This window comes from Loxodonta africana, chromosome 17, assembly GCF_030014295.1.
Source record: "Loxodonta africana isolate mLoxAfr1 chromosome 17, mLoxAfr1.hap2, whole genome shotgun sequence".
NCBI classification, from domain to species: Eukaryota; Metazoa; Chordata; class Mammalia; order Proboscidea; family Elephantidae; genus Loxodonta; species Loxodonta africana.
The window spans coordinates 27,953,724-27,976,744 of record NC_087358.1 but is presented as its reverse complement, the minus strand read 5'-3'; the positions used below and the strand labels follow the sequence as shown (position 1 = coordinate 27,976,744).

Below are 23,021 nucleotides of genomic sequence, written 5' to 3'. Positions count from 1 at the left end.
CATAGTAAAGACGAACGTTTGCGCACAAACAGAAGGATACAAAGAGAATGCTGACAAATTGTGATAAATGTAACTAATGTCAAGGAAGAATTTATATGGACATTTGTAAAAAAAAATCATTGGGGGATATATAATTTTGCAACAACAACTAAAAAATATGTGTTTGGTTACACATACATATAAAAAACCAAACAAATCAAACTCAGTGCCGTCGAGTTGGTTGACTCATGCCGACCAAGCATGCATAAATATGTACCCAGAAAGCATATATGGATAACTGCAGGCATATGCATATACATGTTTATGTGTGCTGACATAGTTTGAAGTATGAAATAAAGCACTTAAGGAGCATAGCTATGGATACTTCCTAGATACAACACGTCATGGGATTGATACAATACTTCATGGGACTGATCTAGTGGGTTTGAGAGCTTAGGACCACAGTCTAGTGGGGCAACTCAGTCAACTGGCAAAATAGTTCATAAAGATAATGTTCCACATCCTAGTTTGGTGAATAGCCTCTGAGGTCTTAAAGGCTTGCCAGTGGCCATCTAAGAACTATTGGTCTCTACTCACCTGGAGCTAAAGAGAAAGAAGGAAACCAAAGACTCAAAGAAGAAACCGGTCTACAGAACCAATAGTATACATGAACAATGACATCACCTACCTTGAGGCCAGAACCACCAGATGGTACCCATCTACTACTACCAGCTGTTCAAAGACTTGATAGATGATCCCGGATAGGATGGGAGAAATATGCAGAATAAAACTCAAATTCCTAATAAAAGGCCAAACTTACTGGACTTAGATGAACCCCTGAGACTATCGCCCTAAGACACTCTTTAAACTTGGAACTCCAACGACTCCCAGAGGTCACCTTTCAGGCAAATGACAGATTGGCCCATAAAACAAATACCACCCATGAGTACTGTGCTCCTCAAAATATTCATCCAGATGAAACCAAATGGTAAACATTTACCCTAGACCAAAGATGAGAAGGCAAGGGGGACAAGGAAACTAGATTAATAGAAACAGAACCATCAAAATGGAAATAATGAGAACGCTGATAGGTTGTAAAGAACATAACCAGTATCACTAAATATGTATAGAAATTGTTAAATGAGAACCTAATTTCCTGTGTGAACTCTCACCAAAAACACAGTATGTAAACAAAACAAAACTAACACAACGTGACGTTCCTATAGCCACAGCATTTTAGAAAGATGAGCAGTCTAGAGGTGCTGTTTTTACAAAGGCATGAACTGGTGTCTGCTTCCTTTATCATCAGTACATCTTTTTTAAAAATATAGCTTTAGTGAAATTAACCAATAGAAAAAAAAAAAAAAACAATAGAGGAGGGTTAAATCTGTCTGTCAGAGTTAATGTGAATCTTTATAATGTGGTATACACACAACTCCCATCGCTGTGCTTCTCCACAGACGGGGAATACTGGCAGGAGTTAAATGATATTTGGAAAGCAACATATTAATACTTCCAAAATATTACTTTAAAAATATCCAGTGGGAGATTTCAAATCCATTCATTGATTGGTCTACAAATGTGGACTCCCATGCATGGGAGAGAAAGAGCGTAAACTCTGGAATCAGAGACCCACCTCCAAGATACAACTCTACCCTGATTCCAGCTGTGTAATTACTAATCCTCAATTTGCTCATCTGTAGATTGGGGATAACAATACTTAGCTCACAAGGTCTGGAAAGAATTGAATTAGAGGTTATTAACAAAATACTTGCTCTCAATGAAAAGTAGTTTTGTTCATTATTTTTAGAGTGTGCGTTCATTACAGGTATATTTTAAAACATGTGAGACCATACTGATTGTGACATATCAGATTATGGTAGTGTACAAATAAGAATGTATGATTAAAATCAAATTCTGCAGATTATTCTCTTTAATCGAGGAATGTCATGGTTTGAGTACATTAAATATGAACAACTCTTTGGGGGAAGGTGGAGCAGTGTCTGAAGATAAACAGCTTGGATTAGGCATTAGTAAACCAGGTTACACACTCCAGATTTCCATGGCAGTTTCAGGACATATGTGGGTCAAAAATGGACACATTCTTGGCAGGGAAGAGTTATAGACAGAATTAGGAGCAAGGCTTACCCCAAAATTTGTCCTGTGACTATTCAGAAAAATTTGATTTCTACACTTAATTCAGTTTCTAATTTATAACCACATTGTCAAAGATATCTGAGCTGCCAATATCTCTGGAAGTACCCATAAAGCTTTAAAATATCAGAAAGACAATACACAAATAATTATTGGAGAAGATAGTCCACGAACATGAAAACAAAAATAAATCTATCAATGTTTTCTGGCTCATATTACTTCTAAAAGCAGATTTGTTACCTTTATGGTTCCACTGAACCCTCAGAGTCTATTATAACAGGAGTTGGCAGATTTTTCTATAACAGGCCAGACAGTGAATATTTTAGACTTGTGGGCCACTGGGTCTTGGTCGCAGCTATTCAACTCTGCCGCTGTAGTGCAAAAGCAGCCACAGATGATGAGTAAACAAGTCAGTTAGCTCTGTTCCAATAAGACTTTCTTTAGATATGCTAATGGCGAGGAATAACTCAGAAAAGGAGGGTGAGAATGGTTGTACAACTCAAAGAATGTAATCAATGTCACTAAGTGGTACATGTAGAAACTGCTAAGTTGGTGTATGTTTTGCTGTGTATTCTCAACAACAAAACTACATAAAAACAAAGACTATTTAGAAACACTGAAATCTGAATATGTCATGAAATCATCATCTTCTTTAGATTTTAACAATTTAAAAATGCATAAACTATTTTTAGCTCACAAGCTCTACATTAATAGTTGGTGGGCCAGGTTTGGCCCGTGGCGCATAGTTTGCCAACCCCTGTATAACCAGATCAAACCTACTGCCACTGAGTCGATTCCAGCTCATAGTGACCCTGTAGGCCAGAGTAGAACTGCCCCATAGGGTACCAAAGGCTGTAAATCTTTACAGAAGCAGATTGCCACACATTTCATCCATGGAGTGGCTAGTAGGTTTGAACTGCCAGCCTTTAAGTTTAACCCCCGTTTAAGACCAACTGAAAACAGTAAATTTACCTGGTGTTATTGGGCCAATGCAATATTCAAAACATCAAGGATTACAGTGCTTATGACATCCTTTATTCAATTCACATGGAAAAGCATGCAGTACTAATGGAAAACATGACAGTATTAATGTAAAATATTCAGTGCACATTAGAAGAGTCATTAGCATACAAACCCATTCTTAAGGGCCTGTACAGGTATGCCAAACATGTTTGGAATAATAATATACTTTTTCAGAGCCTAAATTAAAAATTGTGCTCTACTTTTACCTATCCTCACCTCCCCCACATACTCTTTATGAAAAAAGAAATAGAATTTGTTCTACATAAAAGATGTGTGTGTAAACCAGTTGAAAGTTATTTTCCTTAAGTATGGAAAATGGAGCAAGCAAGACTGCTACCATGCATACAAAGTTTACATAAAGAACAGTAACATGCAAACAAGAGCGTCACTCCAAAAAAGCTCCCGTGGGATGTCAGTGGATGAAGAACTCGGCAATGAGTGCTTCTGTAGCTGTACATCCAGAATAACGAAACTACCTGATTTAGACTCCTTCAAACCCAACACCGCCACAACCACTTCTAAAATAAGCTCAATTTCTGATTTTCCACACGTGTGAAAAGATGAGCAAACATAACCTACCCGATATAAAACGAATATTTTCAAACAGAAAACGTTATTTTTCCACACTAGCAGGGTTTTTTTTTTTTTTTTAACAAGTACGGGACAAAACACAATGTTTAACAAATGTGAACACATATGTAAAATCTAAAAAAAGTAAATGAGTATTGAACTAAGGTTAGAGTGCTATTTCTCCATCATGGCCTTGCACAAAAGTTAGGCCATTACTAAACATAAATAAAAAGGGGCAGGTAAAATAACTTCCACCCTAGGAAAAGTTTTAAAGAAACTCAAGTGTTTTTATGGGCAGTGTGTAAACAAGCACTAAAAGTTGTATTTACGAAATCCAAGTGAGACAACTAAGGCTGATCAACAGGCCACTGTGTCTAATAGTTAAGTCAAAATTCAAGAAAACAAAATATCCCTAACTCAGACACATATAGTACTCTTTAAAAACAAAACCCTCTTCCTACCTTCCAAGATCAAAAAGACCCCCAACAAAAACATAACCAAAAGAAGGAACTCTATTCAAAATAAACAACAGTATTCTGGGTATAGGTTAATCCACCATTCTGACCTGACACTTGACAAAAGATTATCAATTTAAAATTGTATAGAACTTTTCTGACAAAAAAAGAAAAAAATAACTTTAAAAACTTTCATATTCTTCTCAAGGCAAAAACACAAATGACACCGTTTTAATGAGTCAACTTTTAGTTGCTTTTGAGGGGCTGGCATTAGAAAGGCTGCTCTGGATTTTTCTTTTTGCTGAATGATTCACATTTTTATTCCTCTTTTCAGCCACAAAGGAAGTAGACCAAGGAGACTGAAGGTGGTTATGAAGACCATGCATCTCTGAGGACATCTTAAACAAAGATGACCCAAACCTTTGATCTTCAAATAGCTGGTGTGAACTGCTTAACAAAACATTCTGGGAAAACTCTGTCTGAAACAAACAGCTTGGGGGTTTGATTTCATTAGTTCCTGGATTGGAACTGGGATGGAGTGAAAAATCTTCATTCATTTCTTGGTCAGATGGAGGGAGAAGAAAGAAAGAAGTGGATTTCCATTCATTTTCATTTTCTAACTGATCAGTAGTTAGAGAACCTTTGGAAAGGTTTGGTTTAGTTCTTTCTTCCAACTTATCTGGTTCATCAAGAAATTCAGTGCTTTGAGCTGACTTTGAGAGCCCATCCAAATCCACAGACTTAAAACCGTTATTACAGGGACTCTTGCTGTTGTCTGACTCTGACATCATCGAATCCAACTCGGAGATTTTGTCAAGGTAAGCTGCGTCCATTGATGCTTCACTGGATGTCCTTGTTCTATTCATTTCAAAAGAGCGAATAGAATTCAGCCTCTTGGATAAACACGAGCCTGATTTCTCACTTGACTTTGATGACATTTCCCCAACAGAATTTGCTATGGTGTTCCCCTCTGAGCTTTCAAAACCCAAGCTTTGGGCATAGCTTGTGGAGCAACAATCCCAAAACCTTGTCTTTGGGGAAGTAAAACAGTCTGATTTCTTTTCATTTTCACTTCTACTTATAGCATCCCCTGAAGAATCTTTATTACAAACATTGGGAGAATCACAAAAATCATCAAACACCAGTTTTCTGAGATGGTTTGAGTGCTTTTTGGAACCTCCTGCTTTGACCACAGAGCTCTCTCTAGTTTCTGGAGTACTGAGCTGAAGGCAACTAAGGGATAAAGGAGTACAAGGAGCTGGAAGATCATAAAGTTCCTCATCTTTGTAGGGCACACATTCACTTGCTTTATTACCCCACTCACTTTCCAAATAAGTATCCATGCTTGTATCTGTCACATCTAACATTATTTCCACCTGTTTTTGATAAAGGTCTTTGTTAGAATGGTTTGATTCTGTTTTGCTGGTGCTTTCCTGCCTGACAGAACTGGTATCAGAGAGTCTACTGCTGGAAGGCTTTGCCAGGTGAGAAGAACTTGAAGTGGATGAGCCAGGCTGCTTTCTGGCACCATCACCTTGGCTCTTTGATGCCATATCCTCCTCACTGCCTGTGTTCCCGCTGCCATCTGTAGAAAGTACTCTCTGGCAAATGGAATTCACAGCTTCCTTCTCGTCGCTTGAATTTTTTAGCTGTGCAACTTGAGATTCTAGTTCCTCTATATATTTATCACTTCGTTCCAGGGCTTTCTTGAGGCGATTGGTTTCGCGTTCATACTGTTCTACTTTGGACTGAAGGGCAGCAACTGTGAACCTTCCAAACCTACAAAAAATATAAGGATTGTTAATCTTTTAGTTGAAGCTTTTTTCTTTCCTTTTCAAAATTTAAGGGCACAAACTGTCTCAGTCCATTCTAATTTCCCACAGAAAACAGAAAACATTTCAGATCATTCAGTGGACAGAGCAAAAGAAACGCCAGATGAGGTATCTTCAAAAAAAGGATGTCCTCCCTTATGTAATAATAAGCATATGATAACAATGGCAAAGATCTAACAGGATACTTTTATGCCAAACTAGACTTGTGGTGGCAGAGGCAGGAACACCGGCCGATGATCTCCCTTCCAGGAGCCGGCTATATCGAGCCAGCTCACACATGCATCAACAGTTATCCCCTAGAACAATGGCAAAGATTTATGATAACATTTGAACAGTGGTCTACATCTTGAAATATTTACATTCAATCATTTTCCTATCGTATAGCAATGTTTTACAATACACTTCTTATACAATGTCACCTTGTCAAACATAAAATGCCAATTTGAAATTCAGAAATCATAGTAGTCCCAGGAGGGGTGGTTTTAAATACTTATTTAGCCTCTTTCAATTATAGCCACCCTTGATCTGAAGCTTTTACTTGGCTTTTCTGAGCACTGGGCTTTAATTCATTTCAGCTCTACTTATTTTTGGCATTTTACTACCGTGTGCGACATCAATCTCATTTCTTCCAACTTCGAAATACAAAGTCAGTGCTTGTGGTTCCAATACACTGCATAAAAACATTTTCACATTTACTGACAGGGAACATTTTGGAGAGTGGCTAAAAGAGAACATCAAAAACTCACCCCTTTTATCCAGGCTCATCTTATTTTCATTACTTCCTCAAGAATGGGTACTGGGTTCAGTTCAGAAAACAATTCTTGAGCATCTAGTATGGGTTAGGTGGTGCCTTTGGGGCTGGGGATACAGAGATGAGTAAGACTGTCCCAGCTCCAAGGGATATAAAATGTCTACCTGAAATTCTATCTAACCACAAAAGAAAATCTCATTTTTTAGGGAACTGCTTCTTATGAGCCAATAAATATAAGCCTTATGTTCTAACTCCATGAAAAATATCCTCTCTCCTCCAAAGTTCTTTTAAAAATCCTTTTCTTAATCATCTTTTTGATGACTTGAATACTGGCCCACCTTGAAGAATTTAGGGGCTGTCAGCTTGCAGGAAGGTATCTGAAAAGGTGACTTCTAAAAATTGCTTTAATCTGTGGCTTTTACATTTTTCTTTTTTTCCCTAATTATGAAAATAACTGCAATTAAGAACATGTACTAAGTATTAAAAACACACACACACACACACACACACAAAAACAAAATTATAACACTATAAAGCAGCAGAAAGAGCCAACAGTAATCGTATCTCCTAGAGTCAATCAAAACATGCTCTACGACTCCTACTCAACGTCCATCAGCTCCTAAATTCCAGCCCAATCTGACTTCCCAGCTCATCCCAACATGATCCCCACTCTCTCGTCACTGAGGGAAAAAAGGAGGACCCAAGGTAAAGGCAGACTCAAAAAATGTCAGGGTTAGAAAGGGCCTTAGAAGACATGATTGCTGAATATCCATCTACTCACTGCAGTTAACTGATCTCTCAGAGAAGGCACACTCCCTTCAACTTCTAAAAAACGAAGCAAAAATCATAGCAATAATATAACCAAAAGCAACTACAATAAGAAGCCTCCCCGTTTTAGAGTTTACTACTACGAGTATTTGGTTAAATGGACGACAGGAGTTTTTCTTCTTTGTTAAAGAAAAATGTTTTTGCTTATAAACACAGTATTTGATACAGTTGTAGCTTCTGCAACAGAACTTTAAAGAGTCAACAAAGATCTTTCAGTGCAAACATTCAGCAAAAATGCTTGAGAGTTCTTGACTGAAACTACTTTGGCATAATAAAATACTCTGTGTTTTTAAATGGAAAAGCTGTGTAACATGTTTATTTAATGCATTAAATAAACATGTTTTTTTCGAAAGCAAGTTTTATAATAAAGGTATCCTCAGATAAAAAAATCAAATAATATAAAATCAAGTTATGTTATCAGGTAGGTCAGCTGCTACCAAAGGACATCCTTCGGAACTCAAAGGCTTGCATACAGAAAGATCAGTGACAAAAAAGAAATGCTTCCCAACTCCTGGCAACCCCATGTGACAGAGCAGAACTGCCCCAGAGGGTTTCATGGACTGTAATTGATATGGATTTTATGGAAGAGATCTATATTTGTGCCCATTCCAAAGGAAGGTGATCCAAAAGAATGCAGAAATTATGGAATAATATCATTAGTATCACACGCCAAGTAAAATTTTGCTGAAGATCATTCAAAAACGGTTGCAGCAGTACATCGACAGGCAACTGCCAGAAATTTAAGCCAGATTCAGAAGAGGACATGTAAAGAGGGATATCACTGCTGATGTCAGATGAATCCTTGCTGAAAGCAGAGAATGCCAGAAAGATGTCTACCTGTGTTTCATTGACTATGAAAAGGCATTCAACTATATGGATCATGACAAGGTATGGATAACATTTCGAAAAATGGGAATTCCAGGACACTTAATTGTGCTCATGAGGAACTTGTACGTAGGGCAAGAGGCAGTCATTTGAACAAACAAGAGGATACTGCATGGTTGCATGGTTTAAAATCAGTAAAGATATGCATCAGGGCTGTATCCTTTCATCATACTTATTCAATCTGTATGCTGAGCAAATTATCTGAGAAGCTGGACTACATGAAGAAAAAGGCAGTGGCATCAGGACTGGAGAAAGACTCATAAACAACTTGCGATATGCAGATGATACAAACTTGCTTGCTGAAAGTGAAGAGGACTTGAAGCACTTACTAATGAAGATCAAAGACCACAGCCTTCAGTATGAATTTCACTTTAACATAAAGAAAACAAAAATCCTCACAACTGGACCAATAAGCAACATTACGATAAATGAAGAAAAGATCGAAGTTGTCAAGGATTTATTTCATTTTACTTGGATCCACAATCTACACTCATCGAAGCAACAGTTAAGAAATCAAATGATGCACTGCACTGGGCAAATCTAATGCAAAAGACCTCTTTAAGGTGTTAAAAAGCAAAGATGTCACTATGAGGACTAAGGTGTGCCTGACTTAAGCCATGGTATTTTCAATTGCCTCATAAGCATGTAAAAGCTGGTAAATGAATAAGGAAGACCAAAGAAGAATTGATGCCTTCAATTTATGGTGTTGGTGAAGAATTTTGACTATATCATGGTCTGCCAGAAGAGCAAACCAGTATGTCTTGGAAGAAGTACAGCCAGAATGCTCCTTAGAAGCAAGGATGGTAAGACTTTGTCTCACATACTTTGGAAATGTTATCGGGAGGGACCAGCACCTGGAGAAGGCCATCATGCTTGGTAGAGGGTCAGCGAAAAAGAGGAAGACCCTCATGAGATGGATTGACACAGTGGCTGCAACAATGGGTCAAACATAGTAGGAATTGTAAGGATGGTGCAGGACTGGGCAGTGGTTTGTTCTGTTGTGCGTAAGGCGGCTATGAGTAGGAACTGACTCAATGGCACCTAACAACAAAACAGTTTTCACATAAGCAGGTCATCAGGTCTTTCTCCCATGGGGCACTGGGTGGGTCTGAACCTCCAACCTTCTGGACAGCTATAGAGAGCCTGTTTGTGCTACCAATTTATTACAGGTTTTAGGTCCTGTACATGTCACTTTAAGAGGCTGTATTTGCCCCTATTTTTTTTTTTTTAATTATGTTTTTAAAGAAGTTAACAAATGGCTCTGAGTTGAAGTCAGTGACAGTCCTGAGCATGTTTTTGTTCTCTCTTCAGGGAGAAAGCTGAAGCACTCTGAGAGGTAACAACAAAGGCCAGCAAGGAAGTATAAGAGGCAGGGACAAGCAAACATGAGAAGTCACTGATGGAGTTAGGCTGTTTTCTAAAAGGTCACTGCCCCCAATTCCCCCAAGTTCCATTTCAATACCTTACAAGTCTATAATGCTTTGAATGATCAGACATTTTACCATGCTAATAAGGGAACTGTGCTAGTGGGCAAACTAACAGAATGTGTAGTGAAAGCCGTGGAACTGATCAATTAATTTAATCAATTCTTGTAATTTATTTGTTTTCTGACTCTCTCCCTCATTAGAGTACAAACTCCAAGAAAGCAGGGATTTTGAATGCCTTATATTCACTGCTAGACATCAGCACAATTCTTGGTATACAGTAGTTTTTCATTAACTACTTATCGAATAAATTTCAGCTTCTTATTTTAGGATACATCAATGCCTTACTACATCAAGACAGAGCTAACACCACAAGATAAGCTAGCGGTCCTTGGGCCTCTTATGTATGTGTTATGAGAGTCACTGCATCACTAAACAAAAGATGGTTCGTATATGTGACTGTTTAGTTTTTTTGACACCAAGAAAAGCAACAGACTGACATATACAGCATAGCTTTTTTACTAAAAGCTTACCGTTCCACAAAAAAATAAAAAATCCATTTTTACCTTAGTAAAAGAATGCAAATAGATAAGACTTTTGTTAGCGGATTTACTTGAGATAGCTATTATTAAATTTGGCAAAGGGCAATTTACTTTATCACATACAAATACCAACAACTAGAGACAGAGATCTGATACCACCATGGAAAAGGACAAGGAGGACAACAGCTTATTTATCTTTGGGTTTTAATACTCTCTTCTTCACACTAATTCCAGATATTTCCAGAGTACATAACATTAAATGAATCAATGCCAAGGCAAGCCGGAGAGATTTCTAACATCATTTACCGTACTTCCTTTTCCTGAGCAAATTTCAAAATGGAGTATTTTTATAAACATTCCATTAGAGACCAAAAGGCTTTGATTTTCAAAGTAGCAGTGATGGCCAATGGCTTCATTATGCCAGAGAAAACACTAGAACATTTTGGCAACTGCAACTGATACCGGAAATATATCCCGCCAGAATCTAGGAGAAACTTAAAGGATTTTCAGCTCACAATGTTACCTAATATGTACATTCTGGATGAGAGGAAAAGGACGAGGACTCCCCTTGTCCCAACAGCTACAGAGCTATGAGACTGTTCTTGTCCCTAGAAGAAGTCAGAGAAATACAAGTCCTGTTGGTTTGGCCTTTGAGGTATCACAGAATATAGCATCTTTGATAACAAAAAGCACTGTTTCCAAGGCCACATTTTCTCACAACCCACCGCACAGGAGAAACAGGGATATCTTTGAAGCAGGTCAAAAGAAAGCATATGTGGCAAAAGAATAAATCCCAGAACCAAGTATTAAAAGAACTAAGCTCTAGCTCTGCTCTGCTATTAATTAGCTGTAAAACTTCAAGTAATTTCACTGTGCCTCTCTGGTTCACAATGGCACCCTGAGTAAAATCAGAGGATGCAACTAGGTCAGGGGTCAGCAAAGTATGGCTCATTGCCTGTTTTTGTAAACAAAGTCTTACTGGAACACAGCCATGCTCATTTGTTTACAAATTATCTATGGTTGCTTTCATGCTCCATCCAGAGGGCTGCCAGAGACTGTATGACCCGCAAAGCCTAAAATGTTTACTACCTGGCCTTTTATAGAAAAAGTTTGCTGAACCATGCACTAGATGATCTTTACGTCTCTTCTAAGTTTAGCTTTCTATGTTCTGCGAATTATCTTTAGATGCTGGTAAAAAAGAACCTCCCTGTGAACATGCACTATTTTCCATTTTCCACTAACTTGTATTACAGTTATTTAAACGGAAATCTCATTTCTCATGTTGAAGTAAAAAGCTCATGAAAGCATATATGTATTTTTGTCTGTCTTCCCTCAGAGCCTAGGATAGTTCTTTGAACTTAGCTCAGTGATATGGTAGGCCTGGCCTCCTATGCTGAAGCCTTAAAGAGTACTGGTGGTATGAAGGGTCTGGTACAGAAGTAACTAGGTTATGTGGCTGTACCACAGAAAGAAGTCATGAGCCCAGTAGTACTCTAGCCCCAACAAAAGGGATAGATGCAGCAAGCCCAGTGGGTTGGTGAGACCAAAAACCTTCGGAAACACCTTGAAGAACAATGGGGACACTGGGGAGGTAAGCTTCTTGCCTCCTTATGTATCTTTGATTTTATATCTTTTGCCATACTTGCTACCTGAGGTTAATAATGAAACAAAGTGAAAGCCATCTTTGGACCTGGACCAGCTTTTGTGCTCTGGCCTATCTGACAGGTTTTCAGTGTTGATGTTCTTGCTTGCACAGTTCTGACATGTACAAATTTTAGTTACTACGGTTTAATTAAATAACACCAATTGTACAAAACCATGGTATAAATTTCAGTTACCACATTATATTAACTGTGAAAAACTGGCATAAAACAAATACTTCACTGCTAGTTTTTCAGTCCACAAGACTGCGTAAATAGTAGATGTTTATCAAGATCAGTGACCTATCACGTTACTAGTTTTAAAGTATGTCAGTGACTGGTGACTATGAATCTGTTATTCCATGCATAGACAGCAAAGCATGTAGTTGTGTTACTTCTTTGTCTTCCAGTGATAAACTCAAGTGATATTTCATAAATATGGATAAACAAAAAGAGGCAATTGGCTAATCAGATAAAGGGACTGTAAAGAAACAAGAAGTGAACACTGGAAGTAAAATTAGAATCAAGTGTAAAACTAGTTGTAGCGGAAATAGCTGATAGTGGGAATGATAAAAACTGCCACCATTTGAGAGACTCTAGATATGCCAGACAAACTCAGCAGAAGCAATCTTATGACATATTAAATGAGAAAAGTGGTTGTGCCTAAAATGATGAAGATGTCCAGGGGACGCGACACCAGCAGGAAACTTCATATTAAAGGAACTTACGGAGATATTAAAGGAACTTACGGAGATATTAAAAACACAAAAGATAAAATGTTGGAATCTGATCTAAACTTAGAAAGAAGTGAAATGACTCAAGTCATAGAAAAGGTGCTCATTCCCTATCATAAGTTATACGACCCAAACAACAAAAAAACAAGCAGTATTTAAACTATTCTTCATAAACTTTTACAAAGAGATAAAGCACCTCATTTTTTTTTAACTTTTCCAGTTCTAAATTGTATTACATAAATTTTAGTGTACTAAGTAAAAATATTTTTTTTTATATTAGTTTTGCTAGTTTTTCATTTTTATATACACTGATGACTAATAGCAAAAGGGTTAATGTTTTGACAAAACTGCTGAAAGGTCACAGAACAATCATGATTTTTTCCCACTGATTGGTGTGCCCAGTTTTAGCTTGCATGGTCAGTTTTCTGGTCCTCTACTACTCTGCAAGATGAGGATTACCTAGACTAAGGTAAAGGTTGATGTGTGAGAAAACCAACTAAACTTAGGAGTCTCAAAAAAACAAAAACAAAACTATCACACTTATCCTAAGAAAGAATTACCCATTTATAGGGTGGATTTTAGTGTAGAGTTGCCTGTTTACATAGGATCCGACTGGATGGTAATCGGGTTTTATTTATTTATTTTTTCCAGTTTAGTTGCTTATCTTCTCATTCCCTGACTTTCAGAGATACTAGGAAAGCAGCTCCTTTATTTTAAACATGGAGATGTGGAATTTCAGAGAGAAGAGCTTTTCATTTCCTCCTTTGCCCTTTCCTAAATACGTTCTCCTAAAGCACAATCCACCATTTAAGAGATTCCTTGGGTTTGCAAACTCTGTTTCTGATTACACACAACTTCCGTGAGTAGCCTATAAATGAGCTCTTTGGGAATCTGAGTTTTTGTTCGATGCAGAAAGAAAGGGAAGAGGTCCAAGTACTAGACCCCACCTTACGTGTATGTGTGCAGGGGTAGGGGGGCATATTTTAGGGAAAGAGGATGGGCGGGGGACAGTAGGGAATGCAAAATTGTAGTAGGAATAGGAGTGGGGGTTCAAAATCCCTGGCATCCTCTCTCCCACCCACGTCCCGTAAGTTGTTTGTGCATCACCCATGTCTACTTCAACTTTGTGTGCCACTGGGGGCTGGGGGAAGTACTCTCTCTAATCTGCTAGGGAAGCGGCCCATCCATTTTCATCCACTATTGAGCTGTATGGCCTGCCAATGCTCCCTCAAGAAAAAAACTCTCTCTTAAAAATTAAACACACAGTTAGGAAAATGTTATATTCCTGGAGAATTTGTTAATCATAAAAATATTGTCTATGGCCAGTCGTAATCACACAAGTTGGTTCCACAAAAATATATGGTACAAGGCACACTGAGAGAGAAGAGGAAGAAATTCCTCTTTCCTTAAGATTCAAGATAGAACATTTCTGTTCCCTGGCCCGTCTTACTAAAAAAAAAAAAAAATTTAAAAAGTGAACTTTAGGGATGGCAGGAAGAAAAAGAAAAGAAACTTTCTGTAGGAAAGCATCTGATTGAAGCTTTGGATCCTGAGTACTGTTGTTCAATAGCCAAACCAACTAGTTACCCATTTCACTCTCTCTCTGTGACTTCCTGCACATTTGACCCTGTATTTGTATTACCTTCTTCCAAGGCTTTTTTCCCTAAGTGGCATACCTTTAATTTCCCACTCAAAAGCCTTATTATTTGCCTCCTTTGCCATTTTTTTCTTCTTAATTGTTCAGAAAAATATCCTTCCCACAACACAGAGAATCATTTTTTAAATAAGAAATAATATAATTATTTTTAATGAAAGACTAAGAAAATAATGAAGGAGATATAAACTGTCAGAAGGATTTTGAAGCTACTTCATCTCTGTATGGGCCCTGGACTTCCCAGCAGAGACTGTGAGGTGAAGGAAGAAATCCTCTTACGTACACTATTTTCATGAGAATACAGGTAGTTGTTTTATGGACACAGGTAGGAGCAGATAAACTAAAAGGTCTATAATAATCTACTTCCTCAAATAGGGCTAAATGTCAGCTGTATGTGCTTCCTTATTTGTAAAAATATAAAGGAACCAGGGTTTAAAAGGATTTACTGAGCACAAAGTCTGTATACACAGCCAAGTGACCGGCATTGCTGTAATATTTATTAATATTAGCATTGTAATATTTATTAATATGTACATTTGCTAATAGAAACATGGAAAGGAAATAAGAAAACAAAATGTGGGAAGATGTATGCATGTACGAAGCCAATACATATTTATTAAAAACCTACTATGTGCAAGACACAGGTTCAAGAATATTTTGAAACTTCCAAAGATCACTTAAGGTGGAGACTATAGCACACACAAACCACCCTGGCACGTGCCAGCCTGAAGAGGGTGGCTGTATACTATTTAACCAAGGATACGAAGGATTCGTCTGACCCGGAACCATGACGTAAAAGGGCAGTCTTGAAATGTGCTAAGTATAAAAGTGTGCATGATTGTAGCATCTTGTCTACTTCATACATGATCAGCAGGCAGCTTCAACTACAAGGAAAAGGCTCACTTACATGAAATGAGCAAAATTTTCAATGTAAATTCTGGGGACCTAAACATCACACAGGTACTCGTCTTGGGGTCTAATTTTGAGGAATAAGTTAAGCTGCATATTCATTTTATCCAAAAACAGAAACTGCCTCAATATTTGCAAGAGTAAAAAAACGCCACAATTACCCCTTAAAGACAAAGTTTACGTGGACAGCAGAACTAGCCAAAGAATTAAGGCCCTTATAATAATTCCTCCTTCCTCCACTTCCCAGAAGTACTGTTTGAAAATCAAGATAGAGTCTGCTGTGCAATCTTTCCAAATAATAATAAAAATTAAAAACAATATTAAAAAATAGCTCATTATTAACACAATTTGTCAAAGGAAGTTTTTTGTGTGTTTGTTTTATTAAACTAGCCATGCATTTGTTAGTTAAAAATTGTGATGCTGAAAATTCCTGCTGAGATACCTAGAAATTCTCAATGGAAGCGACCTGAGTGTTGGACAGTATATATAAGCTGAAGAACAGATTCGCTTCCTTTTGTGGTAAATCTCTAATTAGGACTGAGCCATACACACAGGATCAGCAGGGGTCATCGGAGAAACACAGAACTAAACCATGCTCCATGCTGACCACTTTCCTTCCCTGCTCCTGTGGCAATGGTGACTTGGTCTCTGATCCTTTGTTTGGAAATCGCAACTAGTTAGCTTCCACCTCCAACGTTGCTTTCCTTTTCTCTCAGCAGCTCGTTGGGCAGTGTGCGAAGTTGCTCCAAGTAGAATGCCCAACTCTAAGCACTACTTTCTCTGCACTGCCTGTGAGGATGGACTTATCTTTTCACTCTTGAATAAATTCCATTCTATTTAACAAATATATTCCACTTCAATTCCATCCAAAAATGTCCCAATTTTCTGCCCCAAAAGAAAAGAGCAGCCTTAAACTTTACATGGCATCAACAGGGATCCTATTCTTTAATCCAAGGAAGGAATATTAAGATATGCTTTTTGTATCATTTTATAGTCCTCAGAAGAATAAGGAACTTATATTTTTGCCCAAAATATAATAACTGCAACAACAACAAAAGACAAAATCTCAATAGTGCAAAAAGAAGTGTCATTATCGTTGGCAGAAAAACATACTTAAAACATTCCTGGACTAGTATGTAGCTACAGTTTTTACTTTATCAAAATTCCTTCTCTCTCTCTCAGCATAAGGGACAATCTGAAACAAAATAGAACAAAAAACTGTGATCCTGCCAGCCTGTAATTGTTACTCAGATGACAGTAATTGAGGACTAATATGTGCTGAGGGGCTAGGAGGGAGACAAAAGTAGAAGACATCATCCAGGCTCTCAAGCAGTTTATAATCTCTCTGACAACCTTATTGCTTAGTCATTAGCATGCATTGCAGGCTCCTAAAATATCTTATCAATACAATAAAGACAAGCTGACAGAAACCTGCACTAACTGCCTATCCCCAATTAGCTGACTCTCCAGAGAAGGGCCCCTCAGGCAGCTGAGGGCCTGAGCACACCAGGCTGTCACAGTCTGGCCCCAGGGTATCATCAGGCTCCCCTGACAGTCTACAAGTTCCCCTTCCGGGAAAACCAAAGGGCACAGCAGAATCAGTCATCGGATCAGGCTGGGGTCAAATACCAGGAATCACAGCATTTGTCAGAGCAGACTCATGAGAAACAAAAAAGGCCAGAACAGGTCAAGAAGGGACAACAGACAAGGCCAGCCAGACCCGATGAGCTGAAGAGAAAGCAGAAGGCCTGGAATAATCGGAGGGGTCCTGGCATGTCTGGAGACACGGTTTAGGCAGAGCAGAGCTGTGAACTGGGAAGGGGACCACAGCTCGTAGACAAGGATACAAAAACCTGGTTCAAGTAAGATGACTCAAGACACTGGCCCAGAGCCAGGTAAGCCCTAATTCTGCCTCCTCATCCTTCCCCCCTTCTAGCTCCCAATCTCTGGGAGCAACAACGAGGAAAACTTCAGGAACCCCCTCTGCTTTCCTCATTTGAAGAAAAGCCAGGAATCTGCGATATCCTGCCCTCTTCAACCCTTTATACTTCAAGCTTCAAGGAAGTTCAAATTTTAACTCCTGGTCAGTTCCCTCCAAGTGGGAGTAGAGAATACAATGATTCCTTCCTTCTGCCAGGCCCCAGAGAAGGAAGATACACACACACACACACGTACGTACGTATAAATACACATATGTAAATTTTTTTAAATATGCTTTAGCTTCAAGGATTTGATGAAGAGCAAGTTAGGATAACAACCATGGGACTTGGTCAATATACAATGTGATGATTAAAACGATAGGGCAACAGGGTGTGAGAACAAGAGGAAAGTGTTCCTTCTGTCTCGGGAAATCATGGAGGGCTTCACAGGTCAAGCCATAACTGCCCTGCTAGACCTCAAAGAATGTCAGACAGAATAAAAAAGGATAGGTTAGCAGGGAGGATCAGGCAAGGCATGGGAAAAGGCATAAGCCAAGGGACAAAGGAATGCCACGATATAGTAGACCTGGGCCCAGCAGGAAATCCAGCATGGCAGAGCAGAGTACAACAAGGGGGAAGCTAGAGAGGAGGCGATATGATTAAACTGGAGTCACACAGTAAGGAGCCTCACATTCTATACTAACAAATCTGGGCTTTAACTTCCAGGCATAGGGACTCGCCAACGGTTATTTAAGCAGGGGAGTGAGATGATCAAATTTATATTCTAGAATTCAGGTAATAAAAAAGCAGATGCTCGAGGGTTTAAAGAGGAAAAGAAGGGTAAGCAGTCAGAAGGTTGTTACAGTAGGCTGAGCAAGAAATAATATGGATCTAAACTAGTGGAAATGGGAAAAAGACGGATTACAGAGGCATTTAAGTGGTAGGACTGATATAGAACATACTGAACAATGAGGTGTGGGGTGAGCACAAGGGGTGGGGAAACATAGGAAGACTGAGGTTTTCATCTTAGGCAACTAGACGAGCAGTAAAGCCATTAAGGAGGAGAGGAATGAAGCAATACAATGAACAGTCTTTTGTGTCTGGGATGGGGGCAGCAGATAATGGATATAATTATTTAGACATACATACAAATACTTCTCCCCATCCCACCCCCACTTCTTCTTCAGTGCTACACATTGTGCCAATGACATACAGATTCTCTCCTTCAATCCTCACAGTAATGCTATGGGGTAAACCCATTACTCACATTTTACATTAAAATAAAAAGATGGCTCAAAGAGGTTAAGTAATTTTTATTTATCCAACAAATATTTATAAAATGCCTTCTAGGTGCTGGGGTTTTGGAAGGGAAGAAGACAGGGAGCAAGGTCCTTACATTTTTGAGCTGAGAATTGAAAAGGGAGGAGACAGACAACAAACAGGTCAAGTAATTAAATGAGCAAGATAATTTCAGATAGTGATAAGGGCTATGGAGACAATTAATAATACTATAAAATTTACTGAGCATTAACTATGGGCTCGTTATAAGTGCACTGCAGGTTTCAATTCGTTTAACCCTCACTTACAACCTATGAGGTAAGTTTTACTTTTGGCCTCATTTCATAAGATAAAAACTGAGATACAGAAAAGTTAAATATATTCCCCCAAATCAGAGCTACTAACCAGATAGTGTTCAGTCCTAGGGATTCTGACTCCAGAGCCTGTGCTCATAATCACACTACACTGCTTTGCCACACCATGATTTTATTATTGTAACAAGACAGAGCAAGGAGCAGAAGGTGCTGAGGTACAGAGCTGCTGTAGCGTGAATGAGAAAGAAAGGCCTTTCTGAATCTCAGATAGCCATGTAAAGATCTGGAAGCAGAAAATCCTACGCAGAGCGAACAAACCTGGAGTGTTTTAGAAACAGGAGGCCAGTATTATTGCAGCAGGATAAGCCAGGACAGCTAGACTGAAATGAAGTGGAAAAGGCAGGTAAAGACTAGTTTGTGAAGTCTTCTAGACCATGGTAAAGAACTTGGATTTTATTCTAGAAAGGCACTGGATAGTTTTAGGCAGGGGATTTAAATAATTTGATTTATAATATAAAAAGGCAGTTTTGACTATGCTGAAAAACAAACTGTGTAGGGGAAGGTGGGACCTAGTGCAAGCAGGGAAATCTGAATCCAGGCAGTCTATTTCCAGAGCTAAACTCTAAACCATTATGCTATGTAGTGTTAAGGTACAGGGCCTCAGATAAAGGTACAAAATAGATAGCTGGAAACATGGATCTATAGTTTAAGAGAGAAGCTGAAGCCGAAGATTTAGATTTTGTAACCTCTAACATGCAGACAGATATTACTAAAGCCATGGGAGTACATGAGATGGCTCACAGAACATAAATTTAGCAAAAAGGGAAGAAAGCCAAGGTCATAATCTGTGAAGTCTATCCTTTGCTCTTCAGCTACCAATAATAGGAAATACTGCTCACTGTCAAAAGAGTATCTGGAGCCTTTATTCTCCCTAAAAGGAGTTGAGACATGGATGAAGATTAGTCCATAATGACAAGCCTTGGGATTGCTGAGCAGTAAAAGGAGTTGCAAGGGGGCAGTGGTGGTTCAGTGGTAGAATTCTCACCTTCTATGTGGGAGACTTGGGTTTGATTCCTGGCCAATACATCTCATGTGCAGCCACGAACATCTGTCGGTAGAGGCTTATAAGTTGCTCTGATGTTGCACAGTCTTTAGTCCATCTTTCAGACTAAGATGGGCTAGGTAAAAGGCCTGGCAATCTACTTCTGAAAATCAGCCAATGAAAATCCTATGGATGGATCACAACAGTTCAATCCCCAGCTGATTATAGGGATGGCACAGGACCACACAGTGTTTCATTCCATTATGCATGGGGTTGCCATGAGTCAAAGGCCAACTCAATGGCAGCTAACAACAAACAACAAAAGGAGTCGCATACAGGGAAATATTACCAAACCCATATATCTCACTAAAGACAATGATAAGAACATAATCCAATTATAATCAAGTTTGATATAAATGACCTAGGGAGTTCTGTACACGTAGCTTTACACCACGCACTACTATAGCAAGTTACTAGCTGAGGGTGAGAACACCTGCTCTGCTAAAGCCTCGTCATAGCTGGAGACATGGCACAATCCCTGTCTAGCATGATTAGTGTTAAGAAAACGGCACAACTGAATGGAGAGACCTGGTAGAGAAGGCAGGGGACTTTAAAATGCTTTTTCACGAATCAGTTCATCACACCTCTTCCAGCTATGAAACTCCTAGCTCCCTCAAGGACAAATACATACACATTTTCTGGCACAGTTTAGGAGGAGTAATTGAAGCCAAGTGAATTTAGGAATACAAGAAATGCAATACTAAAGTGTTCCCTTTAGCGTCTTCCCATTCTCGATGCTTCTTTACCAGAAGGAGGTGTGACAATCTTGGCATTCCCCACTAAATAGGAGACTGAGAATAGGCCTGTCTGCTTATAACTGAGGGTGGAGCAGTGCTGACCAGCTACATAAGTAAGATGATGATGGAGAGATGTGAAAATTATATAGAATACTTTTGGTCTGATGAGACAGAGAAGGAAGCTACTGTTTCCTGTGCAGCAACATGATGTATGGCTACTATTGGAGACAAGGCACTGGAGCTGAAGGGAACACTCAGTACTCAAAGCTCAAGCTGCTTCCTCTTGCTCAGAATGCCTTTCTCCTCACTGAATCTATCTTTCAAAGCCCAAACCCAGCCTCTTTCATAAAGACTCTCCTTATGACTGTAGCCCATAGTTTCTTGCCATTCTCTGAAGCCAAACTGCTGTCTCTGCTATTTTTTTTTTTTTTGAGTGTTTTAGTGTTTGTTTCATGTACTTTAGCCTCTTGCCTTCATTAGAGGCAAGAACCATGCTTTGTTGGTTTTAATTTTTTATCATAAAAATTTTCAAATATTCACAGAAGTAGAGAGAACAATGTTAAAAAAAACCCCATTCAACAGCTATTGAGATTTTTGCCTCATTTCCTTTATTTATATATACATACATGTGTATATATCTGTATAGACACATACATACCCTTTTTTTTGCCAAAGTATTATATATTTCATAAATTCATATGCATTAAAAAAAATGGGCATTTTCTTACACAATCATGATGCCTAAATAAAACTCATGGCAATTGCTTGGTATCATCTAATACCTAGTTCATATTCAAAGGTACTTGATTGCCTCAGAAATGTCTTTGGACAGTTGGTTTGTAGTAATTAGTATCAAAACAAGATCTACACATCCTGAGACCAGAAGAACTAGATGGTGCCTGGCCACAACCGATGACTGCCCTGACAGGGAGCACAACAGAGAACCCCTGAGGGAGCAGGAGATCAGTGGGATGCAGACCCCAAATTCTCACAAAAAGACCATACTTAATGGTCTGACTGAGACTAGAGGAATCCTAGCGGTCATGGTCCCCAAACCTTCTGTTGGCCCAGGACAAGAACCATTCCCGAAGACAACTCATCAGACATGAAAGGGACTGGACAGTGGGTAGGAGAGAGATGCTGATGAAGAGTGAGCTATTTATATCAGGTGGACACTTGAGACTGTGTTGGCATCTCCTGTCCGGAGGGGGGATGGGAGGATAGAGAGAGTTGGAAGCTGGCAAAATTGTCACGAAAGGAGAGACTGGAAGGGCCGACTCATTAGGGGGAGAGCAAGTGGGAGTACGGAGTAAGGTGTATATAAACTTATACGTGACAGTCTGACTGGATTTGTAAACGTTCACTTGAAGCTCAATAAAAGTTAATAAAAAAAAAAAAACCAAGATCTACATACTATATGTGGTTATGTCTCTTAGATCTCTTACTGTAAAACAGTCCCTTTCCCTTTTGTCTTGTCAATGATTTAATGAAGAAGCCTAGTCATTTTTCTTATTGATATCTCACACATTCTGTTCATATCCACACAGTCTCAGTGGCTATGTCTTTCATTCATTTACTCAACAAATATGCATAAGGAGCCAAATATGAGCCAGAATTCTATAAAATGTGGTGGCTATAGCAGAGAATACAACAGTCATAGTCCTGGCTCAAACAGAAGAAAGCCATAGAACAAATAATTACACAAAATGTTAATTATTAGCAGTTGTGATCCATGCTAAGAAGGAAAAAATAAAGAGAAATTATAGCAAAGGAACCTAATCTGCTTTAGGGGTAATTTATCTTGTAAAATTCAAAGTACTTAGTACAGTATTAAATAAATAAACATTTCTGGGTTGGCTGCAGAGTGAGTTTTTTTCAGGTATCAGCCTTTATTGTCAACTAAAGCACATATCACTATCCTTCAAACATCTAAGTTTCAATTTCAAATCAGAATAGTGGGCAGAAAATCTAGCCCAGATCCCATGGATGGACTTCAGCAATCTATGAATTCTTTGAAATTGTATGTAATATTACGTATATGTTAGCGTGGTGTGAGTGAATAGAGACGTACTTTTTTTTTTTCAGAATCATATATATATATTTTAACATTTTATTGTATGTTAGGTGAAAGTTTACATAGCAAATTAATTTTCCAATCAATGATTCTTACATAATTGTTCCACACAAGTACATTTCTAGGGGCCACAGTTTTCTTTAGAGTCTGTAAGGTTACTTAAACCATGAATCCCAGCATTAACACAGAACCAACTAACTAAAGGTCAATCTGCCAA

The 23,021-nt window shown here is 38.7% G+C and overlaps 1 protein-coding gene across 4 annotated transcripts in view; it reads right to left on the bottom strand.

Annotated features, from left to right (window-relative positions):
- Positions 1 to 1,355: 1,355 nt before the first annotated feature.
- OBI1 (ORC ubiquitin ligase 1) overlaps positions 1,356 to 23,021 on the bottom strand; it is a 48,189-nt gene continuing 26,523 nt past the window's right edge. For 2 of the 4 annotated variants that reach the window (XM_064270004.1, XM_023547273.2), the window contains one exon: positions 1,357 to 5,960. In XM_064270004.1, the coding sequence (XP_064126074.1) occupies positions 4,421 to 5,960 (1,540 nt within the window). In that variant the 3' untranslated portion in view covers positions 1,357 to 4,420. Of the gene's footprint in view, positions 5,961 to 23,021 lie in introns of all 4 variants that reach the window. The other 2 variants (XM_064270005.1, XM_003409355.4) reach the window with 2 other exon arrangements.